Below are 26,324 nucleotides of genomic sequence, written 5' to 3'. Positions count from 1 at the left end.
CTGAGACATGAGATGTTAAGCCTCCATTTACCCGCCGATGTAGATATCGGAGAATCAAGCGATCAATTATGCCGTCCAGTCAAGGTCACAATTAATTATCGTATTATCGAAGTTAGGGAAATTTAATATAAGTTCCCCGTCCTGATTTCCTTTATTTCGACTGGAAAGTTGAACCAAGGAAATTCGTGTTAAAATTACATTTTTGGTTGAGTCAGATACAATATTGTGAAAAATTTAAGTAGGTAACATACAAGTCAATTTAATAGGTCTAATTTATATTATTAAAATTTTATTATCAAAATTATCATCTGTTCGATGAAGCCGCAATAAAAAAAATGGTTTAATATTATCTGTGACTGTTGAGTGGTGGATAAAGCGATGACATTACAAATAATTGTAACCTAGAAAGTTTTAGACTAATGACTTTAGCTCAAGGAAGTGACGATTTTTTGAGTACTAAAAAATCTACTTCACCCTAAATGTAGTTCAGTATATAAAGTTTTTCAGGCTAAAGTTTTCCGTTATAAAAGTAGTGGTTTCCCGGGAGCCTATGTTCTTCCCAGGGTCTCAAACTGACTCCATACCAAATTTCATCTTAATACGTTGGGTAGTTTTTGAGTTTAACACGTTCAGACAGATGCAGCGGGGGACTATGTTTTATAATATATTTTTTAGAACTTTTTAAGAGGAATAATCCCGTCATACATCATTGTTGCATAACTTTAACCGTTTACGCAGCGCACGCAACGGAAGCTCTCAAAACCCGTGTTTGCAAAATGTTTCATTACTGCTCAGCTCCTATTGGTCATAGCGTGATGATATATAACTTAGAGCACTCCAAAAACAAAGGGATATTCAACACAAAAAGAATTTTTCAGTTCGAACCGGTAGTTCCTGAGATTAGCCATTACTGCTCCGCTCCTATTGGTCATAGCGTGATGATATATAACTTAGAGCACTCCAAAAACAAAGGGCTATTCAACACAAAAATAATTTTTCAGTTCGAACCGGTAGTTCCTGAGATTAGCCATTACTGCTCCGCTCCTATTGGGTATAGCGTGATGATATACTTATAGCATATAGCACTCCACGAACAAAGGGCTATTCAACGCAAAAAGAATTTTTCAGTTTGGACCGGTAGTTCCTAAGATTAGCCATTACTGCTCCACTCCTTTTGGGTATAGCGTGATGATATATAGCCTATAGCACTCCACGAACAAAGGGCTATTCAACGCAAAAAGAATTTTTCAGTTTGGACCGGTAGTTCCCGAGATTAGCCATTACTGCTCCGCTCCTATTGGGTATAGCGTGATGATATATAGCCTATAGCACTCCACGAACAAAGGGCTATCCAACGCAAAAAGAATTTTTCAGTTTGGACCGGTAGTTCCTGAGATTAGCGCGTTCAAACAAACAAACAAACTCTTCAGCTTTATATAATAGTATAGATGAAGCGACAATGCATATTGATAGCATACAATAAAACGTATAAATCATTTCTTCACAGATTTTAAAACCTTTTAATCAACTTCAAAAAACGATGTGGTTCTAATTTCGAAGAGATTTTTTTTATGTTTGTTACCTCAAAATTCCTTCATTTATTACCGATTTGGAAAATTCTTTTTTTATTTGATAGAATATGCTACCAGAATTGTCCCATTGTTTTTTTTTTCAAAATCGATTCATCACTTTGGTTTTTAAACTAAGATAACTGGAATAAGCATGTCCAAGTAAACGAACTTGCGAATTTTACTTTCCTGTGACTCCTTCAGTTGCATTTTTGCGTTGTTTCGTTGAGTCTACTTTTTATCCACCATATTAGTTAAGGGCAGTTTATTGAACAAATTTACAATCCTATTTTGCATACATAAGTATATAGAAATATATTTTAGACTGACCTCACATATCCGTTGTTCCGATCTCAATCTCATCTTAGTCGACTGCAGTGCCAAGATCTGCAAAGAAAACATAACATGTATATTAGTAAATTTGTTGTATATGTCTATATTAATATGATCGTAACTGCGAAGGTAACTTTTTGTTTTTTGGCAACGTATGTATAAGTTTTCTAGTATTGTTTGCATTAATGGTTGACATTAAGTATTTAACTTCAAGTGAACAAACTGTAATTGGTGCAATCTTTATAAGAGACCTATGTTGAATAGTAAACTTCATGTGGTTGAAGATACCTAATGAACCAATTAACGCTATAAAAATATATTCTAAAATAAAAATAACATTCGAAATAACAGTAAACAAATAAGTACTAGTGGCGAAGACTTCAAGTAACCCTATTCCTGCCAGCTTCCCTTTCATGACTTATGTAAAATCAAATTTTCATTGGCACGATTTGCATCGCATTTATGCATACCAGTAGTACTTATGTGTTGTGTGTTTTCTTTTGAAAATGACACCCTTCACCACTGATAAGCACGAACCCGAACCGGAACAAAATCGGTCACAAGTTCGCACACATCGTCGATGCTAACGACCCGATCTATCCGCTCACGCAAAACACTTTCAATTTGCGTCGAGCTCTGATGAATGCCAGTAAGTGCACACTCATTCTTCTATATTGCGTCTATTTTGCCTCGCTTAATGAGCTCCCTGTAATGGAACCCTTGCGTTTCAAATTATTAAGTCGCTGCGAAAATTTCTGCTCCGTTTTAGAATTTGGGAGTGTTTTATAATTAAATAATTTGGGATGTTTTCGAGTACCTAAATAGTAAAAAAATATTTTTGAATTCATAGTTAGTCATGTTTATGACAATGTACATTTTCGAAGTGATTGGAATAGATTATTCTTAATTGGTGCGTTGTTGGATTGTATGGCAGTTCGCTAGAGTTTCTTAGCACTAAACACAAGACTTGTAATCTTATTGTGAGGTCCGAACGCTGATTTCCAGGTGTGTTTTATTAAGTTTAAATGGATCCGGTGACTACTTGATATTGTAGCAATAACATTATTAATATCTTGTTCTTGCTAAACTAGTCTGTATTTCGATATGTACGCCCACTAAACGTAATCTGATCCTTAAACCCGTTGACAAACGTGAGTCAAACCTTGGACAAGCAATAGATAGACAGTATATTCCAAAACAAGGTTTGTTTCAACTGGAGCAAACATTTGCACGATGCTAACTGACCGCGATGCTTCCACATTAAACTAGCAAAACATTCTTGCGCGGGAATCGAACGCGTACAAACGCCATTAGGCAACACTTCCACTCAACAAAAGGCTTTTAGTGCGGGCGGCCATTTTGAACAAACGAGCCGGGCCAAACTCACGCAACACTCTAATTACGTGCCATCATTCGTTCTCGCACGACGAACTTCTACTAAATAGGGGCCGAGAGCCGCCTAGGGGCGCGGGGGCAGGGGCACTACCAGGCCCTTTGCGTGCGAAACGAAACTTAATACAGTTGGCAAGAATGTGCGGTGTGGACCCGCGCCATTACTTAACTATCTCGCATGCTAAGGGTTACCTTTTGAATGGGCTGATGGGTCACCAAGATGGCATGTCGTTTAGGGTTTCAAGTATTACGCAATTTGTTTTTAGTGCTTAAATTCCGCGAGGAGAATTGTCTCATTGTTTTAATGACTGTGCACTGAGGGTCCGCGGTTCTATTTCACGGTCGGATAGTCTTAGTTCTTTGGTAAAAAACGTATTGGATTATTTAATACAAAACTTGGTCCGTACTACAATACTGATAAAAAGTATTAAATTGTTACTAAGTCCATGAATAGCGATTTTGAGATATGTTGGCATACATAACATACATAACATCACGCATTTTATCCCCGAAGGGGTATGCAGAGGCGCAACTAGGGCACCCACTTTTCGCCAAGTATGTTCCGTCCCATGATGTGATAGGGGCGAGCCTATCGCCATATCGGGCACAAATTCCAGACTCCGGGTTGATACTGAGCAGAAAAACCCAAATATCACTTTGTCCGACCCGGGATTCGAACCCAGGACCTCAGAGCGCTATTGTACCGGACATGCAATACAACTACGCCACCGAGGCAGAGATATGTTGGCATTATTCTGTATATGATCACTGCATCAAAATGGTGTGCTTTATTAATTGACTCTATTATAAAAATACTATTGGAAACATCTGTATTGCAGTGGCGAAGGGTCCATATCACCCGATTCCTAAGGGCTTCCTTTTATGTAGAATCTAATTATCATTAAAACGATTTACATGCATATTCCTATATGTTGTGTTGATATTTTAAAGTGACAAAATAAGCCAATAACTTTTGACTTAGACACCTGACGGTTGTACTTGCGCTTCAATACTTTAATACAATCGAAAAAACATCGGAATCTCATTGAGTAACCCAGCAAAAACTGGTCCACAAATAAGACAAACAACCAGTTAACCCATTAAAGGTTAAATAAAAAGCCGTGGGCTCGGACGCGGCACCGCGGCACGGAATCCACAAATCATCTCTTTTTATCTTGATCTATGCTCGGTGACAAGTTGACATTGGTTGTTGGTGCAAGATTGTAGCTGAAGAGTTCATTGTTCTAAGCCTAGGAATAGGTATGGTAACGTATTATGTCATAATTCTAAGGACTTAATATTAAGTGCTTTAACGACTTGCGGTTCAATAAAATTGAGAACTGAAAAAGTATTTGACAATGGCATGAATTAGTCTCAGTCTAAGTGTAGGTAATCCTTGTTGATTATAAAAAAGGTGCTTAGTTAAACATATACGTAATCATATCATTTCGAAATCCTATAATATTCACAACTTAATTATAAAACACGTGAACATTAATTAATGTATGACATTGTAACATAAATAAAATGGCAATAAGTTATAACTTCCTCTCGTCACCACGTGGGGTCGGAGCGACAAGTTTTTTGTAGTAAAATCTGCCATATGCATATAATCGACGCCATCGTTGCGTTCCATCTTGGGTAAAAAATAACATTTTATCATTAATAAAAAACATGACCTTCGCTAATATTAATTTAATGAGCCCTAAAAAGACAACCGCTTCACCTCCTCACTTGACAGACGCGCCAACCGGTCCCAAGATGGCGGCGGTGCGCAAGCGCAAGCCCACCTGGCGCTGATTCATGTAACTTTTACTACTAAATTATGCCGCCCGTGGTTGTTTATCGGGTTTTTTTCGTTCCTCCAACAAATAAGCAGTAAAATTAAACGCCATTCATGCATGTCGAAAGACTTGTACTCACAAGTTACATTTCAATTGTCGGGCGAGATTTCTGTTACGTTTTTAATTAGCGCCCGGAGTTTTGGGATGGTTATCGTTTGGGTTATTGAGTTGGAAATTAAAAGGGTTACGGTATTTCAATTAATGAATTTTAAGTAAATTGTTATGAGGAACTTATTAATGTTGTTTTTTTATTGTTGGACACGTGTGTAGTGTAGGTATTTGGATTCGGAGAAAGTTTTTGGGTAACAAAAAGGTTCTCTGAACGCAGTATGAATTGTATAATACACCATTTGAAATATTTCTCAATTAGCATGTTTACTATGCATCGAAAAATTCAATAATGCAGTCCATAGGTTTTTTAAAGGCGGGACCTTCTTGGTTGATCTTGTCGGCTACACATGAGATTAATTCGACGATTTATCCTTAGACACGTCATCGCGGCATATTTTTTGACATGGAGTAAACATGACTAACTTTTTGAGATTTTTTTTCTATCTCCTACCTTCATGTGTATTAAAATATTTTGAATAGGGTTTATTTTGACGACTGATTTAGTTGTTCCTTAAGAGAATAAATTGTTATTTCTTCAAAGCAAGATAATTTAAACATAAGTCAGTTAATAAGAAAAATTAGTGCAGCAAGCAGGTTACCTAACTGAGTAATTATTTAATACTTAGTGCTTTGTAATTCATAGTTCCTTTGATATCGCTTCTGTTATGTGATATTATGGCATTACCAGGCGAATAGCTTGCTTAATTCATAATTTTGGAGAAAGAACAACTTCTTTTTTTAAATCTATTCTTGATTTTATCTTTTATTTTAAAACATTCCATTTCCGAAATCGTTTTTCCTCTTTGCCAGCAAAAAAAAAATCCATTTCCCCAATATTTCCACTATCCGTCCACATTTTCGTATTTTTTTCAGCGCTGAAACCAGCAAATGAGATTTGTCGTCACTCGCTATAGCTTTCATCGGCTTTCGATCTAACTGAATGGACATTGACTAGGCCTGAATGTTATTTGTGAGAACAAGGCGCGTTAAGAGCACCAGCTCATATAACATCAACTCACTAATGCCAACTATACTAATACCAATTAGGGTAGTTGCAGCGGTTGACTGTCTCGGTGGCGTAGTTGTAATTATACACGGCACAAGTACGACTACCGCGCTGAGGTCCTGGCTTCGAATTTCGGGTCGGGCCAAAATAATTGTGACTGCGTTTTTCCATCTTAAAAAATACTCAGTCGCAGCTCGGGGTCAGGAAGTTGGCGGTGTGATACCCCCGTGCCTCGGAAAGCACGTAAAGCCGTTGGTCCTGCGCCTGATCTCTCTCCGGCAATGTCTGCTTGCCGTCTCACCGAACTATGAAAGTGAAGGAACAGAGAGTGCACCTGTGTACTGCGCACACACTTGTGCACTATAATATCTCCTGCGTACCTGGCTGATCTCCGTTGAGATTGGCCGCCGTGGTCGAAATTCGGCTAGGAGGAGGTTTCTTTTTTAGTTGCAGCGGTGAGTTTGATGAAAAGATAGTTGCTGTACACTGATACTAATTAGCGGGCTAGGCTTCTGAAGTGTCTAGAATAGTGTATTTCCTGTGAGTGGTAGTGTAGTAAGTTTGTAATTTCTATTCCAATAAGACAAATAAGGGGGTTTACTGTTTCACTAAAGGGAGTTTCGGGGAGGAATTCTATAATTTAACAGACTTGCTTTATTTTTTTATTCAAAATCCAGGTCTTTAAAGGGTATTTTTTCAATTGTTAGCTAAAAGTTGTCCAGTTGATTAATGCAAGGTAAACAAATTAAGAATGTCACTAGTATGACTTAGATACTTAAAGTATTCACTTTTGTATTTAGTCAAGTTATAATTTATTTGATACTGTTACCTAATGAATGAAAAAAAACCCTAAGTTAAGTTAATATCCTTCTGTATTAGTAGCTATACGAAGTATATCATCCAACTTCCCTCTTCATTAAACAAAAATATTAAAACTCGATCAATGACACATCTGACGTTTACAAGCGATAATTCCAATATGGCTGACCGTCTCGACAGCTGACGTCTGACGGCTTGATTTCAGTTCCAATCACACGTTATAAATGAGCCTGACGAGAGCTCCATTACTCTTCATTGATTTTCATTATTTCCTGCCCCGGATAAGGTGTGGTAATGATTTTTTAATCTTATACTAGTTTTGGACCCATGAGGAATTTGTGACAAATATTTTAAAATTCTTTATCCTTTCTTGGGTTCAAGCTTACTTTTCGTTGGTAAAAAATTTCTTCAAAATCGTTTAAGTACTTTAGCTGTGAAAAGGAACAGATATAGTTACTTTTGCGTTTAACACACACACATACACACATCACAGTATCCTAGAAGAGAGAGCTGGATTCAGAATACCCACTTTTCCCGTAAGTGTTGCGTCGCGTAATGTAATAGAGGACGATCCGATCGCCATGCTGGGTACAAATTCCAGAGGCTGTGACACTGAAAAAAAAAACCAATATCGTTTTGGCCGACCCGGGATTCGAATCCAGGACCTAATCGGTGCCGAACCGCACACGCAATACAACTACGCCAAGGCGTCTATAACATTAACATGGATTTCTATTACAACCGGGAATGTTTCCAAAACTCGTCTCCTTATTCAAATTACCCCTGGAGCGAACCCGAAAGACGGAAGTTATAGTTCCAAAACAGCATAACCCTAACAGGCTAAACTAATCTGGCAGTCTAGATACAGTTCCCAATAGAAACCTATGTTTTGTAAAGTTTCACCACGCGGCATAGCGTACATAATTGATATTTATGTGGCGAGGTATAGGGTAACCCTCATTTATGATTTTGCTTTGATTATTTTTCACAATTATACATAAAAAGAATTGAGTATTGTGTAAAAGAATGTACTATGTGGTAGAAAAATAAATAAAAAAGAGCCTTTTATTTCCACATAATATAACTTATATTACCTAATTCTTGCTAACTACTACTTAATGGGAAGGAGACCCCACTGTAAATAATGAATGCCGCTTGGCATCACTGCCATACCAATACTGAACATAGACATTCGACAATTTATGTGATGAAATATAAGAACTTTTCGGAACTTATTTTTTATTTAATTTATATTCGGGAAACAAATAGAATATTTATCTTAAAATAAATTAACACTAAATATGACACTACCGAAATCGAACAAGCGCATAAAAATATAAAAAGGAAATATTTTTTTTAAATATCGAGAAAGTGTCAAATATTACATAACCGAATTACATCTTGCCTGAGAATGCTGAACCTAAGAGCAAAATTTTAATAATGTCCTTGGTAATCATTTTAAATTTTTACAAAATATAAATAATATGTCAACATCACAGAATTTATCGTTGTAGATTTCATATACTCTATAATTTTTTCGAGTTATACAGCGATGAAAAAATATTTATTATTATTTATTTAGTCGACATTTTACTTGATCCCACTCCACTTACCATCAGGTGCAGTGGGGTCACTTTGCCGTGCGCGTATAAAAAAATAATAATAGTAAAATTGTTTCTTAATATCTGTGTCTTAAAGTTAATATGACTGATGCGTTTAAAATTAAACCCTTAACAAAGTATGAGAAGTCTGAAATCCTGATCGACAACCCTAATCAGACTCCATTAGCATGCCCATACATAGCTAATTATAGCCAAAGCCGTCACCGAAATACCTTGATAGCATAGTGGATGGGATCTCCTTGTGACTGATCACGTATGGGTGCCAACTGGGCTGATAGAATATTCTGGAAAATTTATTATTATAATAAAAAAGATATATCAATAAGGACGTTTGCTAGGTGGGTGTTAAATGCGATTGTTTATTTCGGTTTTTATCAGTTAGTAATTTTTGCTCGTGGTTCCGCCCGCGTGGAAGTTTTCCTGTGACAAAAAGTAGGCTATAGCACTCATGAGTAATGTAGTTGTTGAAGGCTAGAAATAGTATTTTGTAATAAAAACACTCACTCCTTTGATCGCTGATAGGGTAGGCAGAGGCGCAACTGATGCTATAGCGTGGCGTAATTTTTTTGTTATCAATACTTACAATGCGATTTTTTATACGGGCTCTAAAAAGCGACCCGTTTGAACGAACTCGCCAGTCAACATAATTATGCAGGCCTATTTGAAACAATGTTTGCCAAACACAGCTATCGAACTAGAATACTTTACAAACCGAACCGGCGCAAATCAGCCGAGATTGTGTTTAAAAGCAACTCGGAAAATAAAACATCTCAAAGGCAAAATATAGTATTCCGTTGGAAATCTCGCGCACGAGACAATGTCGAAAAAACAAAGGAGATCGAAATAACATGTTTGAAAGGAAATGCAAATAAGGAAACGTATGAAAGTATGGTATTGGATTTGGTATAAATTGACGTCTTGTTTTGCGGGAATTGTTTCGATAAAATAAAAATAATTTATTTAGGATAGTAACAAGTTTACAATATTGGACTATAGTAACCATAATAACTGCATTAGTATAAACTGTGTCGCAGTTATTAGGCCCACCACAAGACTTAATTATAAAAATAATACAGAATAGCGAACATATTGTCATAGCAGTAAGGAGCCAAAGACAAAGTTTTAAGCATGGGTGTGTGTGATTAAGGCTACATTTGATGCCATAAAATTAGCACATTGAAGGGGAAGTGAGCCAGCTATAACTGCAGACAGACGGACGGTCAATGGAGCAGACATTGAAGTAGGGACTACGATTAGGTAGACGTAGTAGTGTGGGACGCTCTGCTGCACGATGGACCGATTACTTGAAAAAGGCGGCGGCTAGCGGATGGATGCGGGTTGCTCAAGACGGTCATGGTTGGAGCTTCCTCGGGGAGGCCTACGTTCAGCAATAGACAGCGACCGGCTGATTGATTGAAGCTACAAAAAAGCATCTGTGATATTTCTTCGGATATTCTTTTACTCGAGCAGATTCGTCAAACGCCAGTTATTCAAGATAACGGTTTCTTTTTTTATCGTGGTGAAATCTCTTAATAAATATTTGTCGGATTCGCTGGTTTCAACCATCATACCCCCTGAACCCCGTCATTCTATTTTACTACTACTCATTTTCCCTTATTTTGCCGGTCGCGAATTTTTTGGTCTAAAGATTCATTCGTTAATCTTTTCAATAGTAATAAATAATCATGTTAAAGAAATTCGAAGTCTTCAAACACAAAGCATATTTATAACAATACAGTTTGCAACTAAAATACCGCTGTAGTGTCGGAGTTTGAATCCCGCGGGCGCGGCAGTTTTCCCGTCGCGTCTCCCGCGGGATCCGGCCATTGGCGGAACGATCCAGGCTCCGGGCTAAGGCCTTGACATTTGACGTTTCGTACGTCTTGGTTTTTCAGATTGTAATTTCAAAATATAGGGTAGAATTTTATGTACATACAATAAATGTACAATGGTAAATAAAAAAATAAAATATGGCGGAATGTATTAATATCATAGAAAAGCCTGTCTTCGCTGATTGTTTTAATTATTTTTATTTATTATTTACTGACTACGCATAAATATAGAACAGTGAAAAAATCTACCGTCTAAAGAACCTATATTGACTTCAAATTAAATTTTACTAGTTCAGTTATATTGACTTCAATATAATGTAGTAAGTAGTTTGAAACCAATGATATTCAATATCATTTTTTATATTGTAAAGCTCGCAATTTCCCAGTGAGCTGAGTCTATTGTCTAGTCGAAATCACATGCGTAGGCCTCTAAGATTGAAACACATTCATAGTATTTAAGAAGTCATAAAGTTAAATTACTTACAATTCTTTACATGTGTATTTATTTTAGACCACGCCAATACTATTACAAAATCAAATTACTCTAAAGAGTAAGAAAAAACACACCTTTTAATCTAACAGCGCTAGTGGCGCAGGATCGATTCCCGCGTGGGATGTTTTTACCTCGCGCCGTTCCCACAGGACCGACCGTGAAAAATAACCTGGCTACGGAATGTCATTTGCTACGGAACGAATTGTGTTTGTTCGTCATAATCGGGGATATTGGAAGGAATTTGTAAGTTTGTTCTGGAGTATTGCAGCATGCATCACATATAACTTAAGCTACTTGTTGGGGAGCAGAGGAAGTATGTTTCCAACGATGGGATATACAGAGCTGGTATTATTATTAAACTTACTTCATGAACTAGCAATAAGACAGAAATAACAAGCAATAAGATATGAGAAAGTCTTCGACGGAATAATTAGTTAACAATAGCGTAAACATAAGAAATCATTATAAAAATAATAGAATAATAACAATAGCCCTGTATTAAATATTCTCCCCCTGCTGGACACGGGCAATGGGCATCCTCTACTACTGAAGGGGATTAGGCCTTAGTCCACCACGCTGGCCTAGTGCGGATTGGTAGACTTCACACACCCTCAAGATTCTTATAGAGAACTTCTCAAACATGCAGGATTTCTCACGATGTTTTCCTTCAGCGGTAAAGGAAGCGATAATTCACAAAGAATACACACATAACTAGAAAAGTTAGATGTGAGTTTAGTTTTAAACCTGCGGACGTTCGTTTCGCCAATCTAATAGTTAGCAAAATGTGCATGAGTTACGTGTCTGCCTACCGTGCAAGCGTAAACGATGCAATATTTAACAAAATACTTTGTTCGAAACAACCAAGATGGCGTTAAGTTACTGAAAGCTTCTCAAATTCACAGACTCATTAATTATGCAGGTGTGCTAATATCTAAATTATCGAGTTTATATTCAGATGTAATGAGGTATCCTGATCGAATGTTAATGTTGCATAATGATTATTATGCTCGATTATGTTGATTATCGACTTGTTAATGATACGTTCACGCCTTTTATTCGCGAAGAGGTAGGCAGAGACGCAAGTGATGTACCCACTTTCACTATTTTTTTTTGTTGTGTTTGTTATTGTCAGAAGAAGGTTCTTATGAAAGAAAAAATTCAAAAAATTTGCCGGAAAATTAGAAAATTTAAGAAAACTTAACGAAAATATTAATTATATATAAGTGTCAATTGTTAGAAATAACTGTCAGGGATTGACAGAATGCGCGCTGCAAATTCATAGTTAAGACGGGACAACGTCTGTCGGGTCAGCTAGTCCCAGATATAATAGACAAGCCAAACAATATTAGAAAAAAGTATAGTAACTTGGGGTGACGACTCAGAAACTAATCCGCAACGCCTCCGCGTCACCCGAGGGGCTGACAGGAGGATTTTTGGTGGATTTTTGTTACATCCTATTTCATTTAGCTGTCGAGGAGACGGGAAAGTCGATGGGATATTGTGGATCGGGAGATGGTTTTGTGATATTAAATGGTAAGACCGTTGGTAGAGTACTTAGTTTGTTGAAGATCACGGCAAAATGAGCCTACTGCACCTCATCGTAAGCGGGTCGGGTCCAGGTAGTGACTGACGAGATGAGCCCTCGCCAGTCGTCACAATTATGCGGAGACCGTTGGTAGATTACTTAGTTTGTTGAAGATCACGGCAAAATGAGCCTACTGCACCTCATCGGTAAGCAAGTGGGGTCCAGGTAGTGACTGACGAGATGAGCCCTCGCCAGTCGTCACAATTATGCCGAGACCGTTGGTAGAGTACTTAGTTTTTTGAAGATCACGGCAAAATGAGCCTACTGCACCTCATCGGTAAGCAAGTGGGGTCCAGGTAGTGACTGACGAGATGAGCCCTCGCCAGTCGTCACAATTATGCCGAGACCGTTGGTAGAGTACTTAGTTTTTTGAAGATCACGGCAAAATGAGCCTACTGCACCTCATCGTAAGCGGGTGGGGTCCAGGTAGTGACTGACGAGACGACCCCTCGCCAGTCGTCACAATTATGCCGAGACCGTTGGTAGATTACTTAGTTTGTTGAAGGTCACGGCAAAATGAGTCCATTGCAACTGATTGTAAGTGGGGTACGATTCAGATAGTGTCGCGTGGCAAGGGGTCATCATCTCGTCACAATTATGCCGGCCTGTGTGAAACAGCATATATAAAAGCAGATACCGGTACGCGACATTTACGTTGGCTACTGTGACGGGTTTTAACACCTTGTGTACAATAGTCACTATTGGAAATAAAATATATCCTACCACCATTTGAAGAGATTACTTTAGAATTTTGCATTAACTCTTTTAAACTTTGATAAACGCAGAACCGCACTCGTTCGAACAAAATTTTGCTTCGTATAAAACAAAACCGACGACCGAAAAATGTTAACGTCGACCCGCGTTAAAACAACCTTTAATTAATAAATACGATTTAACAAACCGTAATTGTTTGGTTGCGATCTGCCGTTAATTAGGATTAGGTTCAGGTGCTGCGGCCCGCCTATCCCTCATAAATAAATTACCTTTGACAATAGCAAACAGCGTTCGCAAATACGCTTTGATTTTGTATGTTTTCGGGATTGTGCGTGGTAAATAGCGGTAATGTGTTCGGATTTATGTTTGTGGTGGTTAAAAATGGCTTTGAGACTGCTTAGGTAAGTGCTTGATCTTGTAAGCCACGTGGCATGAGTAACCTACTTTAACATCAGGTGCGAAAGGGGCAATTGGCCGTGCACATATACAAAAAATGGTATTCATCACAATTATCGGATTATGACAGATTTGCATTAGTTATAACAAGCTAGGTGAGAATGTATTAATAATTCGGCATCTATATATTTCGATTTTATAGGTAGTTATTGGTTATGAGGAAATACACGTGCTTATTTGTCCGCATTTTTATACTTTACGTGTTTATTGTAAAATTATATCCAGATATGGAATTACTAAGATATTGAAAATATATTATGAGTTAATTTTTTTCGTGGTAGGTCTCTTGTACGTGAGAGTCTGCCTGTGTAGGTGCCAACGTAATGTCTATTTCTACCGCCAGGCAGCGGTATGTAGTCGCTGTTGTGTTCCGGTTTGAAGAACATTGTAGGCAGTGTAACTACTGGACATAACATTACATGTCTCAACAGACTTAACATTACATGTCTCAGGACGGCGAGCGCATTGAAATACCAAAAAATTGTAATTTAAGTAGTTGGATGTTGTTTCTACTGTTTATTGGCGGTCGTATCGCTTCCCAACAGGTGAACGGCAAGCTCGTCTCTCCATTACAAGTTATCTTCTATCTATACTTATAATAAATCTGTAGAGAGGTCAATTCTGTACATGAAATATATTTCCAAAATAACTATCAGGGGTGATTAGGGATCGATACTGATGCCAAAAATGCAATTAGTAAAATTTTTGTCTGTCTGTCTGTCTGTCTGTATAACCGTTATAGAAACAAAAACTACTCGACGGATTTTAACGAAACTTGGTACAATTATTTGTCATACTCCTGTGCTGGTTATAGTATACTTTTCATCACGCTACAATTAATAGGAGCAGAGCAGTGAAGGGAAATGTTGGGAAAACGGGAGAAGTTACTCCATTTTTAAGCTTCCGTCGCGTGTGCAACCTTAATGGTTAAAGCTACACAGAAATCAAGTATGACGGAAATGTTCTCCTTAAAATTATGCAATAAATATCCCACGACAGCATATGTCTATCTTTTATGGTTGACTCACGATAACACGTGTAACTCCCGATAGCTTAGCAGTTCGAAGCTTTCTCATTATATTTGTCTACTCTTACGTTTATAACACTCTCAGTCATCCCTAATTAAAAAAGTTAACATTATTAAATATTCCCTAAAAAAGAATCATAGAAATCGATATAGAAACACCAAAGTTATACATGAAATACGCTAATAATAAGCCATCATGCGTGAATACTGAATCATGCTATAAGGATTATTTTTGTATATATATAAGGTCGCGAACGCACAGGCAGGCGGCTTGTTTGGCACCTAGAGGCTAGCGAATCACCTAGCGAGTAGCTTCGTAAAACGAACATTCTCGAACGTTCGCGACCGGCTCCATTTTTGAAGTCCGAAATCCACGCGGGCGAAGCTGCGAGCGGAAGCTAGTAACCAATAAAAAAATATATATACCTGATTTTTATGGACATTAAAGTGGAAACACAAGTAAAGGAAACCGATAATCTCATCAGAGGTGTCACGTCAAATGGAATTTTCTTATTAGAGCCACAATAAACACAGGCAATAAGGAAAAGAGTGTTTGCCAAAATACGCTCACTACCATCCCGAAAAATATGAGCCAATTGGTGAACACGAAGAAAAAATAACGAAATTGGTACGTCTGCGGATTCCGCGCAAGATTTTTAGCCATCTACATATTATTTACATATTTTCAGGGATATGTGTGGAAAAATGCGTTTCCGTTGTTCCGGGGTTGAAAATGTGATCTTCGGTCGGGTAGTGCGGGTAAATGATCTTATTCAACGACGAATGGACCATTGTGGGATAAAAGGCGGAAAGCCATTGATGGGAAACGCATGGACGTTATGCCGATGTGAAGACATGGAATGGTGTTAGCGAAGGGAAATATGAAAATACGGTTATCTGACGGTCTGGAAGTTGAAGTTAAAATATTGCTCAATGGACTAGCTGCAAGTTATGAAGACCTGAATAATAATGCCTTTGGCACTTTAAAACCGGCACCACGATTTTGGAATTTTGTTGAACAAGGAGCATCATCATCATTAGTCATATAAATACGGCTGAACATAGATAGGCCTCTCCTAAAAATTTCCAGACGGACCTGTCGAAAGCTGCATCCAGCGTGTTCCTGCGACCTTTATCAAGTTATCTGTCTACCTTGCAGGTGAACGTCCAACGCTGTAGGCAAAAAATCCCTAAATGAGAAAAAAATTAGCACCAACCAGAATACAAACATTATGTTCCAGTCTTGGCTTCAAATAAATTTGAAAAGCAACACCGAACACGCATACCGTTAACACCGAACTCAAAAACTCCATTAACAATAATAATATAATATCAGCCCTGTATTATATACTGTCCCACTGTTGGGCACGGGCCTCCTCTACTACAGAGAGGGATTAGGCCTTAGTCCACCACGCTGGCCTAGTGCGGATTGGTAAACTTCACACACCCTCGAAAATTCCTATAGAGAATTTCTCAGGTATGCAGGTTTCCTCACGATGTTTTCCTTCACCGTTAAAGCAAGCGATAACTCACAAAGAATATACACATATTTTTTTAGAAAAGTCAGAGTTGTGCGCCCTTGAGATTTGAACCTGCGGACATTCGTCTCTGCAGACCGTTCCCGCATTAACAATGCTGGTAACCACATAGTCTAGAAAAAAAAAACAAAATAGTAAAGAACAACGGCCCCGTTTTAACTGTTAACAACGAGTCGAAATACAAGATGGTGAACTGTGACCTACATATCAATTGGGTTAAGGGGCTATATTTTTCGCGACTCACCGTGGCACCATGTGGACTGCGCCGTAATGGGCTATTTGTCGATAAATTATGAGCAGATATCAATAAGGGTGTGTGCACAGTGCTTGAGTTTGTGTTTTAGAAATTTATATTATATAGATCAATTTTTACGTTACATTACTAAATGATACCGCATATTCGTTTATATTTCTATATCAGGTCCAGTGGGGTCTCTTTGGCGTGCACGTTTTAAAAAATACTTCTACTAGAAAATAATTCAAAGCTGCGTCATCTAACCAGGCGACCTAGATACATTTTAATTTACATTAGGCATTACAATCACATTAGGCCTAAACTTTAAATTTATTGTTATTACAATAGCGTGTTCAAATTCATTATAATAATACTGTTGATCTGTATCTAATTCCCGTTTGTATGTTTTTGAAACCTAGACCCTAAATTAGCCGCAATTACACAAAGTAAATTGCTAGTTGTAGGTTTTGTTTGTAAATTTACGGGTGCGCAGGTCATTTAAATATTAGTAATTTTTAGGTTTACCAAATAGCAAATGGCTCATTTTATTGTTATTTAAAGATAGGTTGTTAAGTTACGTAATTAAAAAAACATGGAAGGAGGGGGATAATTTGGGAAAAAAATTGAAGGCAATGACGAAATTTATATCCTGGTTTAAAATTTTATTAGTAAGCGAATACCTTTTTTATTTATTGCTTTGAATGACGAGACAAGCTTGCCATTTGATGGTAATTTGATTTAATGGTAAGAGATACGTTGAAACACCATCCAACACCTCAAATTACAGTATTTTTTGGTATTCCACTGCGCTCGCCATCCTGAGATATACATATGTTGTCTCATTATGTCCAGTAGTTAAATTGGCTACAATGTACTTCAAACCGGAACACAACAGTGACTACACACTGCTCCTTGAGTTTAAACTTTACTACTAATTATAGAATACCTACACGTATAAAATAACATCTGATTTTTTCGTCATAAAGTGAGACATAATTTCGCTACTTTGACTTCTATAGAGAATGTATTAAAATGTCAAACCTATATCTCCTATGACTTGAATATTAAACGTTGAGGTGGGAAATTCATACAATTATAAACACATTGTGAACGCGCCCTTACTCGAAGACACCTTTACGTTCGACACATAACAAGCGTACAGGACATCCGAGCTTTGATAGAAAGCTTTTAGCGACCCGATAGATTTACAGATACGATGGTCGGGCTTTAGTGTTGTTGAAAATAATGGGAATTGTATGTTTACAAGGAAACAATTTCAATAGATTTAAGAAAAACATCGTTATGTATGGAACTAATTGGGTTACTTTTCGAATAACGTTTGACATAGTTGGTAAGTTTTCGTAGTAGAATACATATGTCACGTTAAGGGAAGGAAATCTAAAGTATTTCGGCGACAAAATACTGCTTATTTACATACAAACATTCGTTTAAAGTTGGCCCATCAGGTCAGCATTATGTTACAACCTATGGCAAGCTTCACCATATTTTATTACTCTAAAAGAGTGAATGAATGAACTATAAATATCAATATTTTTCGTACTATGAATGGAACAGTTAACTATTGAAAATAATGGTTGTGTTAAGTTATATTATTGTTGTAAATTGTTAAGTATGCAATACGGGACACGAGTGAAACAAACGCTGGCTCGTAACGCACTAATTTATTAGCCCATCGACAAGGGCGTGTACGCAGCACGCTATACTTATAACTACATATATAACACCTTCTCCCCTTCAAAAGGACACAATACAAAGAAATACTAATACTATACTTTTAAAAATAACAATTTTACACCTTATAATTAACTCTAGGAATCGGTCGCAATAGTCTAACAGTGCTCCTTGAGGGAGGCATTTCTATTGAAGGTGACGACAACAATGACCGCGTGTCCACGTCCTCCGGCCTCGGTTCCTCTTCCCTCACAGTCGGGGGCGAGTTAGGCGCGACGGTGGCGCACTGCTCACTTTCATCGTAGTTATCGCCATCCATGTAGTCATAACTTTGGGCAACCTGATCGCCTCGGAACAAAATAATTTGGTTTTTGTGCTTTTTTAATAACTTTAAATGCACTACATCTTTAATTAAATATAAAACTTTTCCGAGTCTTTTTACAACAATTCCTTTGCACCAAACAAACTTATTACCATTAAAATATTTTTTGTATAAAACTTTGTCATTAACACTATAACACTGTTTATTTTTACCGCCATAGTACTTATTCTGCGAGCACTGTTGTTGTTTAACACGGTCAGTAAGAGATGTGATTGACGACGAGGACGGCCGTACGGGCTTAGGATTAAGTAAATCTAAACGTGACCTAAGATTTTCGCCATATACTATTTGAGCCGGAGAAAGGCCTGTGACAGAGTGTACCGAATTACGATAGTGAAATAAGTATTTTAACAAATTCAATTTACTGGTTTTTTGATTATCCGATGACAGTAAACTGGTTCGAAGGCCTTTCTTAATTATTTTCACATAGCTTTCTGCTTGCCCGTTACTCGCAGGGTGATAAGCCGGCGATGTTATGTGAGTTATACCATTGAGTAAGCAATGCTGTTGGAATTCTTGTGATGTAAAAGCTAATCCATTGTCACTTACTATAGTGTGGGGGACCCCAAATCGAGACATAAATTCGCAAAGTTTTTCAATTACAACAGTCGTAGTACATGCATTGGATGTGTCATATACTTCTACCCACTTGGAGTATGCGTCTACAATAATTAAATACATCCGGTTATTAATAGGTCCTAAAAAATCTAGATGTACCCTATAGAATATTTTCGGTGGGAATTGCCATGTTGCCAGGGGCGCACGCGGCGGTGTTGGTCTGAGTTGAATGCAAATGTTGCATGCACTTATCATTTTTTCCAGTGCATTATCTATGCTCGGGAACCAAAATCGTGAACGCGCCTCTGCTTTTTGTTTTTACTATACCCAGATGAGAGTGGTGTAATTCATTTAATACAGTACTCTGCAGAGCTTGGGGTATGACAACTTTGTGACCCTTCATAAGGCACCCATTTTCAAAAGCCAACTGAAGTCTACATTTATGATAAGGTTTTAAACCTATATTATCTATTTTCCTAGGCCAGCCCTGTAAAACGTATTGTATAACTTTACATAAAGTAATATCCTTTCGCGTATGTTCGCGTAATTGATTTAAGGTTATCGGCAAATTACCCTCAAAAACAAAGTTTACGTATGCTGCTCGGTCGTCTACAGCGGCGGGCACAGCGGCCGAGGCGGCCGGATCATGCTCTTGCCCTCCGCCGTCACCGACTTCGGGGAGGCTCGCGCGAGACAAATAGTCCGCACAGTTATCGGCACTACGAATGTACTCGATAACATAATTATATGCATTAAGAAAAATTGCATATCTTTGCAGCCTGTTTGCCGATACTTCGGGAATACCTTTGTGCGGTCCAAATATAGTGACAAGTGGCTTGTGATCGGTGCGTAATATAAAAGGATTTGCCCGCCCATATAAATATTGATGGAATCGTTTTACGCCGAAAACTATCGCAGTTGCCTCTTTTTGTATCTGCGCATAGCGCTTTTCTGCCGAATTTAAAGTACGCGATGCAAATGATAATGGCCTTTCCGCGCCGTCTTTCCCTACTTGAGACAATACTGCCCCTAATCCATTTGGCGAGGCATCTACTGTTAAAATTAGTTTAGACTGAGGATTGTAATGTGCAAGAACTTTGTCCGATGATAATATTTTTTATTTTACAGAATGCTTCGTTATGGCTTTTACTCCAAGTCCATTTGATATCCTTTTTTAATAACTCATATAAAGGACTTAAAATACTGGAAGCGTCGGGAACAAAATTTCTGTAATAATTAACCAGGCCTAAAAAAGATTGTAACTTATTTACATTATCCGGTACCGGAGCGCTTAAAATTGCTTTAACCTTATCCGGTGACTTTTTTAAACCATTTTTATTAATTACATATCCTAAATAATTGATTTCATCTTTAAAGAACTCACACTTATCTTTTTGTAAAATGAGTCCCGCGTCTTGTAATCTTTGCAGAACAATGTGGAGTCTTTCTAAATGCAATTTGCTGTTGTCGGCTGTAATTAAGACGTCGTCCAATAAACATAACACGCCGTCAACACCCGATAAAATCGACTCCATAGCCCTTTGAAAGATTGCCGGCGCACTTGAAAGGCCAAATACCATACGCGTGTATACAAAAAGACCCCGGTGTGTATTTATACAAGTTATACACTGTGATTCTTTGTCTAATACAAACTGATTATAAGCCATAGAGAGGTCTAACTTGGAGAATTGTTGGCCTCCATACAGCTTGGCGAATAACTCATTAACAGTAGGCAATGGATATTGTTCTACCAAAAGTTGTTTATTTATTGACACGGAGTAATCGGCGCATATTCTGACGGACCCGTCGCGTTTTAGCACCGGAACAATAGGCGACGCATATTCTGCGTGTTCGACCGGTTTCAGGATACCTAAACTTACTAAGCGATCTATTTCGTTATCTACTTTGTTACGCAATGCGAAGGCTATCGGGCGTGCCTTAAAATAAATAGGTTTAGCGTCGTTTTTTAATCTCAGTTTTATTTCGTATTTGTTAAACTTACCTAGTTTGTCTGAAAATACCCGAGGAAATCGTTTTTGTAAATTAATAACGTCGGGTTTGGAATTATTAATAAAATTACAAGAATTGAGTTGTAATTGAAAAGCACTGAGAAAATCACGGCCTAGCAAAGGCGGACCCCCATCTCGTATTATGTAAATGTCAATGGGAAGTTGCTTTCCATCGTATTCTATGGGAACATTTATTACCCCCGAACATTTCATGACACTACCTGTATACGATAATAATTTCTTTACGGTATTTGACAATGGTATGTTACTGAAATATTGACGATATGTTTTTTCATTAATAACCGTCACGGCCGATCCTGTGTCAACTTCAAATCTTAACTTAATGCCGCCTATGATTACAACCTCCGTCATAGGTTCTCCACGCAGCGAGCGAATGTTCAGTAACTTACCGTCATCGTCATCGTCCTCATTCACATCTCCTACCCCCATATATTTAATTTCTTTGCACACATTACGTAAATGACCTTTTTTAAAACACTTCTTGCATTTATAGTTAATAAACCGGCACTGGGTAGAATTATGATTAGAACGACCGCACACTGAACACTTTTCTTTTCCCGTATGAGGTGTTCCGTTGCCTTCGCCCTCGCGGCGCTTGATCTGGAACACCTGTGGCGTCGTGCGCTCGAGAACGGCTGTGGCCGCGGCACCAGCCTGTGCAGACCGTATGCTCCCAGCTACTTGTACTGCCTTCGCCAATGTTAAGGATTTCATGTCGTGGCTAAACAATTTCTCCTTTTCGGGTCCAGCCAGCATCCCCAAGACAAATCGATCGCGCAGTATTTCCTCCACGTTGGTGAATCCGCAGTCAGCAGTAAGTCCCCGCAATCGCGCTGCCCACTGCTGATGTGTTTCACCCTGTTGTTGTACAGAGGAGTAAAACTTTTGCCGCTCACTAAACCCGCACTTTTTGGGTGTAAAGTGATCATCAAGTATCTTGATTATGTCTTCATAAGGAACGTCTTGTAGATCCTTAGGTAAGGCGAGGTCTGAAGCCAATTTGTAGGTGGCTTCCGTGAGTGCGCTCAGCAAAATTGCTCGTCTTTTCCCGTCGCATCAGATTTCTCGTCGATATCATTCGCGATAAACCACTGTGATAGTCTACTTTTATACGCTTTCCATTCTTGTATGGAATGATCAAAACTAGACAAAATGCCAAAAGTAGCCATGATTTTTTCTTCCTTTTTGTGTGGGTACTCGTCGCCACTGTTAAGTATGCAATACGGGACACGAGTGAAACAAACGCTGGCTCGTAACGCACTAATTTATTAGCCCATCGACAAGGGCGTGTACGCAGCACGCTATACTTATAACTACATATATAACATAAATAATTATATATAAGTTGTGAGTTATTTATAAAATTAAATAAAAAAGATGTGTTATTGACACGAGTGTTTATTTCAGAGTAAGTATGTAACTAACCAACCAACAACATTCAAATATTTATAAAAATAGAACACATAAAAAATAATACCAAAACAAAGGTTACATTCTACAACAATTATAAACATTGGATTGATGATATTGAATGTAATTGAAAATTATAGACAGCGTTCAAGTTTACATAACGTTTATAAGTTATTATAATTATTAGACAGCATCCATCACACCTTTATGTCTCAAGGTGTAGGCAGAGGTGTAACCCGTGCACCTACTTTTCACCGTGTGGATGCGATAGGGTGCGAGCCAATATCCTAATATTCCTAACTTGGGACAGCAAAACAAAATATCACTTTGCCTGACCAGACTCTCAGCGGTTTGTGCAATACAACGTCACTGAAGCCGTCAAAATAAATGTTAAAAAAATGTTAGAAAAGCCTACATCTAAAAATCGAATATAGGATCATCTGCTAATAGGTGATAAGCAGCAACTACACCAAGGAAACAGTAACTAAAACTATGGTAGGAAATGAGTATTTTCGCATTCAATATTACGCAATACCAAACAAGTCCCCAGGCTCGCCCGCCAGTATAACTGGAACAAGAGTTTATTATGTTACTAGTTGTTCACTAGTCCGCGTGTAATTTGCATTTTTTACCCCTTTTATGTTTCTTAAACTTGCGACAATAACAACTCTGGCTGCGGACTAGGTCAGCGTGATGGACTAAGGCTTAAGCCCTGTCAGTGATAGAGTCACTCCTTTATGACAATATATAACACAGGGCTATTACAAGTTTCATTAAATTTTGTGAATAATCAAAACCCTTTCTTCACGTCACGCGAACAAACTCTTGGTTGGTTTCAAGACGTTATAATTTCCTCACCTTATAATTACTGCTTAATATTTAACTACGCCACAAAGTTCAACTTAAATTTAACAGCACACCAACAAAATACGATATTCATAGACGATTCAAGTTTTAGTGAAGTTAACACTTTAGATTTCCGCGGGGAATATTATTTTCTAATAAATCAACCCTTTGCCGGTGGGCTGCGGGTCGCCGAGGCCCCTATCACTAAGAATACACCGGCAACCAATCCCGAGTGATTAATTGATTAATCAGAGGTTCGTTTGCAAGTAATTTTAATGATTTATTGCTTTACAGGCATACCGCGCGGCTTTTGAGCGAATTAATTTTGTAAAGCATTGAAAGCAGCGTGACTACTCTTTTTAATTGTAGTTCACGTGATTTAGGGTTATTTGTATCCTAGTAGGGTTCTAATGGGTTATTTGTATTTTATAGTAATCATTAATATTAATTATACTAACAGAGAGTGGATTTTTAAGGATATAAAAATAACTAAACCACAAATAAAATATGTATAATATTATTTCATAGTATAACGTAAAAGATAACAGAAATATCAACGAACTCTTGTACAAATATTTCATTTGCGCGTCGCCACGCAATATGATTACCATTTGATTTGGTGCTTCAGATTATTCATAACATGTATATTCAGTACGCGTGATCTGGGAAAAATCCCAAACATTTATATAACCTTAAATAAAATTACAAATATGTAGAAGAGATATGAAAAGCAAACATCAGCCAATAAAAACTAAAACGTACATAAAACCTTATTTATAAAACACGACGAAACAAAATCAGCTATCCAAATTTACAAATGGGCCGTCCATTTAAATGTGAAAATAAAAGGAAAAAACGACCCCGAAAACGATTTATACGAAAAAGAGACGAACATCAAAAGGCAATCGGCAGATATCCAATGTCAACACAATCGTTTACAAAGGCAACTGAATTGTGAATCAATTTCAAAACCATTAATTGGTCCTCGTTTCGAATGGGAAAGTGCGATGAGCGCTGGTCTTTTAGACCCGATCGTCCTTCTTGAGAAATCACGGCCGGCCAAGGGATAAAAGAATTTAATTGATAACGGAGAATGTCTTTTGTGCGACGAATGCCTTTAACGTTTTAACTATATTGCACTTCGGATCCAATATAAACATATTCCGGATAGTTTTGTATTTAGGGTTTCTTGAAACTTTGATGTTTGATTATTATGCTGTGCGTCTCCAAACATATCAAAGGGAGATCGGAATAAATTCCCTTTTGCTAAATGTCCGTTAAATTACGTTGTTGAAAATATTTTCTTTGTTGTATTTGAAGGGGAATTTTATTAAACTGGCTATCTGAGGAAAACTGAAGAATCAAACGAGCTTAAAACAAAGGGTGATCAATGATCATATTGGCGGCACTTTTACGGCAGAAATAGACATTGCGATGGTACCTACCCAGACGAACTCACATATGAGAGACCTACCACCAGTGTATATATGTGTATTTTATGATAATATAGAAATAATGAATATAGAGAACACACTAATCCATGCATTAAATACATACAGTAATCCTAATGGCGAGGCGTTAAGCGGATGTAACAATAACAGTGGGTATTAAAACAAATCGATTTGATCACTCGAGCCCGCCGAGTCAATGTTTACATCATTTGTATCACTTTACGTTGACAAAATCGATCAATTTTGATAGCGCCAATCGGATTTCGACAGCTTTGTGGTACAATCTCGGGAGACCAGTTTTTGGTTAAGTAGTTCGTTAACTTAGCTTCACAAGGGCTGGAAGGTTTAGTTTTATCTAAGAAGAGCTAACGATCGTATTGCGATACATACACTAGTAAAACACTAGCTTTGTATAGTATTTTTTATATGGCAAAATGAAACCCTGCACCTGATGGTAAGTGGAGTAAGGTTCAGATAGTGTCGACTGATGAGAGTGAATGCTGTCCAATCGACTCAATTATGCCGGCTAGTTTGAAACTAGATATAGACAGCCTAATTCCAGAACGCGACACACTTAGACAGTATGGCGGGTTTTACATCTTCTTCGGTAGTCGATACCCGGTTAGACACATCTTACCATAAACACAATATGCGATTAATTATTAATCAGCTCTAAATAGTCGTGACCTTCAGGTCAGTATATAATACAGGCTAATATTATATTAATCACTAATCATCCGGCTTAATTCTACCATCTTCCACGTTTATTCAGCTAATTATTCCAAAGTTAAGAACACGTTTGAAAGGAAATTAAATTTTCGTCGGAGTCTTAAGGGCGTTCGAGTCGGAGGCCTAATAAATTATATTGCTGGCGAACTGTACGTTGAAGCAGCTCGCTGGCTCGTCTAATTGGTTCAAATTCGTCGGGTAGTGAGTTTGTTTAATCGTTTTACTAGTCGCCTACGGAATTATGGTTTTAAGAAGTTTAAAGATTAATCCGATAGTGGCTTGAGGTGTTGTTTGGTGAGCAGATTAGTGATATATAAAAAGTAATAGAGAGTATTTAGGAAGGCCAAGGAAAGTGTTCTCTGAGCCTCCGGAAACCTCATTCACCATAAAAACCGTAATAGCAAACTTAGCTTTTGGATTTTTTTGAGATTCTGGTACTTCCACGGTCGATTAAGATAATTCCTGCTAAACAAATATGACTACAACTTCGTTACCACAGCCAGTGTGGCAATATCTCTTTACAAATTTGTATGTTTAGTCACTTTGTCGCAGGAACATGCACAAACTAGCGATTGAATCTAGCGATACAACAAACAAGTTGCGAGCAAACGAATTCGGCGAAGTTTCAGAGACGGTTTGACGTAACTTCAC

At 37.8% G+C, this 26,324-nt stretch overlaps 1 protein-coding gene and 1 non-coding gene across 3 annotated transcripts in view; both read right to left on the bottom strand.

Moving 5' to 3' along the window:
• Positions 1 to 26,324, bottom strand: part of LOC119188471 (leucine-rich repeat-containing G-protein coupled receptor 5A-like) — a 279,213-nt gene that overhangs the window by 145,877 nt on the left and 107,012 nt on the right. For both annotated transcript variants that reach the window (XM_037442083.1, XM_037442084.1), the window contains exon 3: positions 1,899 to 1,955. In XM_037442083.1, the coding sequence (XP_037297980.1) occupies positions 1,899 to 1,931 (33 nt within the window). In that variant the 5' untranslated portion in view covers positions 1,932 to 1,955. The remainder of the gene's footprint in view (positions 1 to 1,898; positions 1,956 to 26,324) is intronic.
• On the bottom strand, positions 18,245 to 22,412 carry LOC115443399. The gene has a single exon (XR_005112860.1). It is a non-coding gene; the product is annotated as an uncharacterized protein K02A2.6 (transcript).

The sequence above is a fragment of the Manduca sexta genome, chromosome 23 (genome assembly GCF_014839805.1).
Source record: "Manduca sexta isolate Smith_Timp_Sample1 chromosome 23, JHU_Msex_v1.0, whole genome shotgun sequence".
In the NCBI taxonomy this organism is placed as follows: Eukaryota; Metazoa; Arthropoda; class Insecta; order Lepidoptera; family Sphingidae; genus Manduca; species Manduca sexta.
Note: the sequence above shows the minus strand (reverse complement) of the source record. Positions and strands in the feature narration are given on the sequence as shown.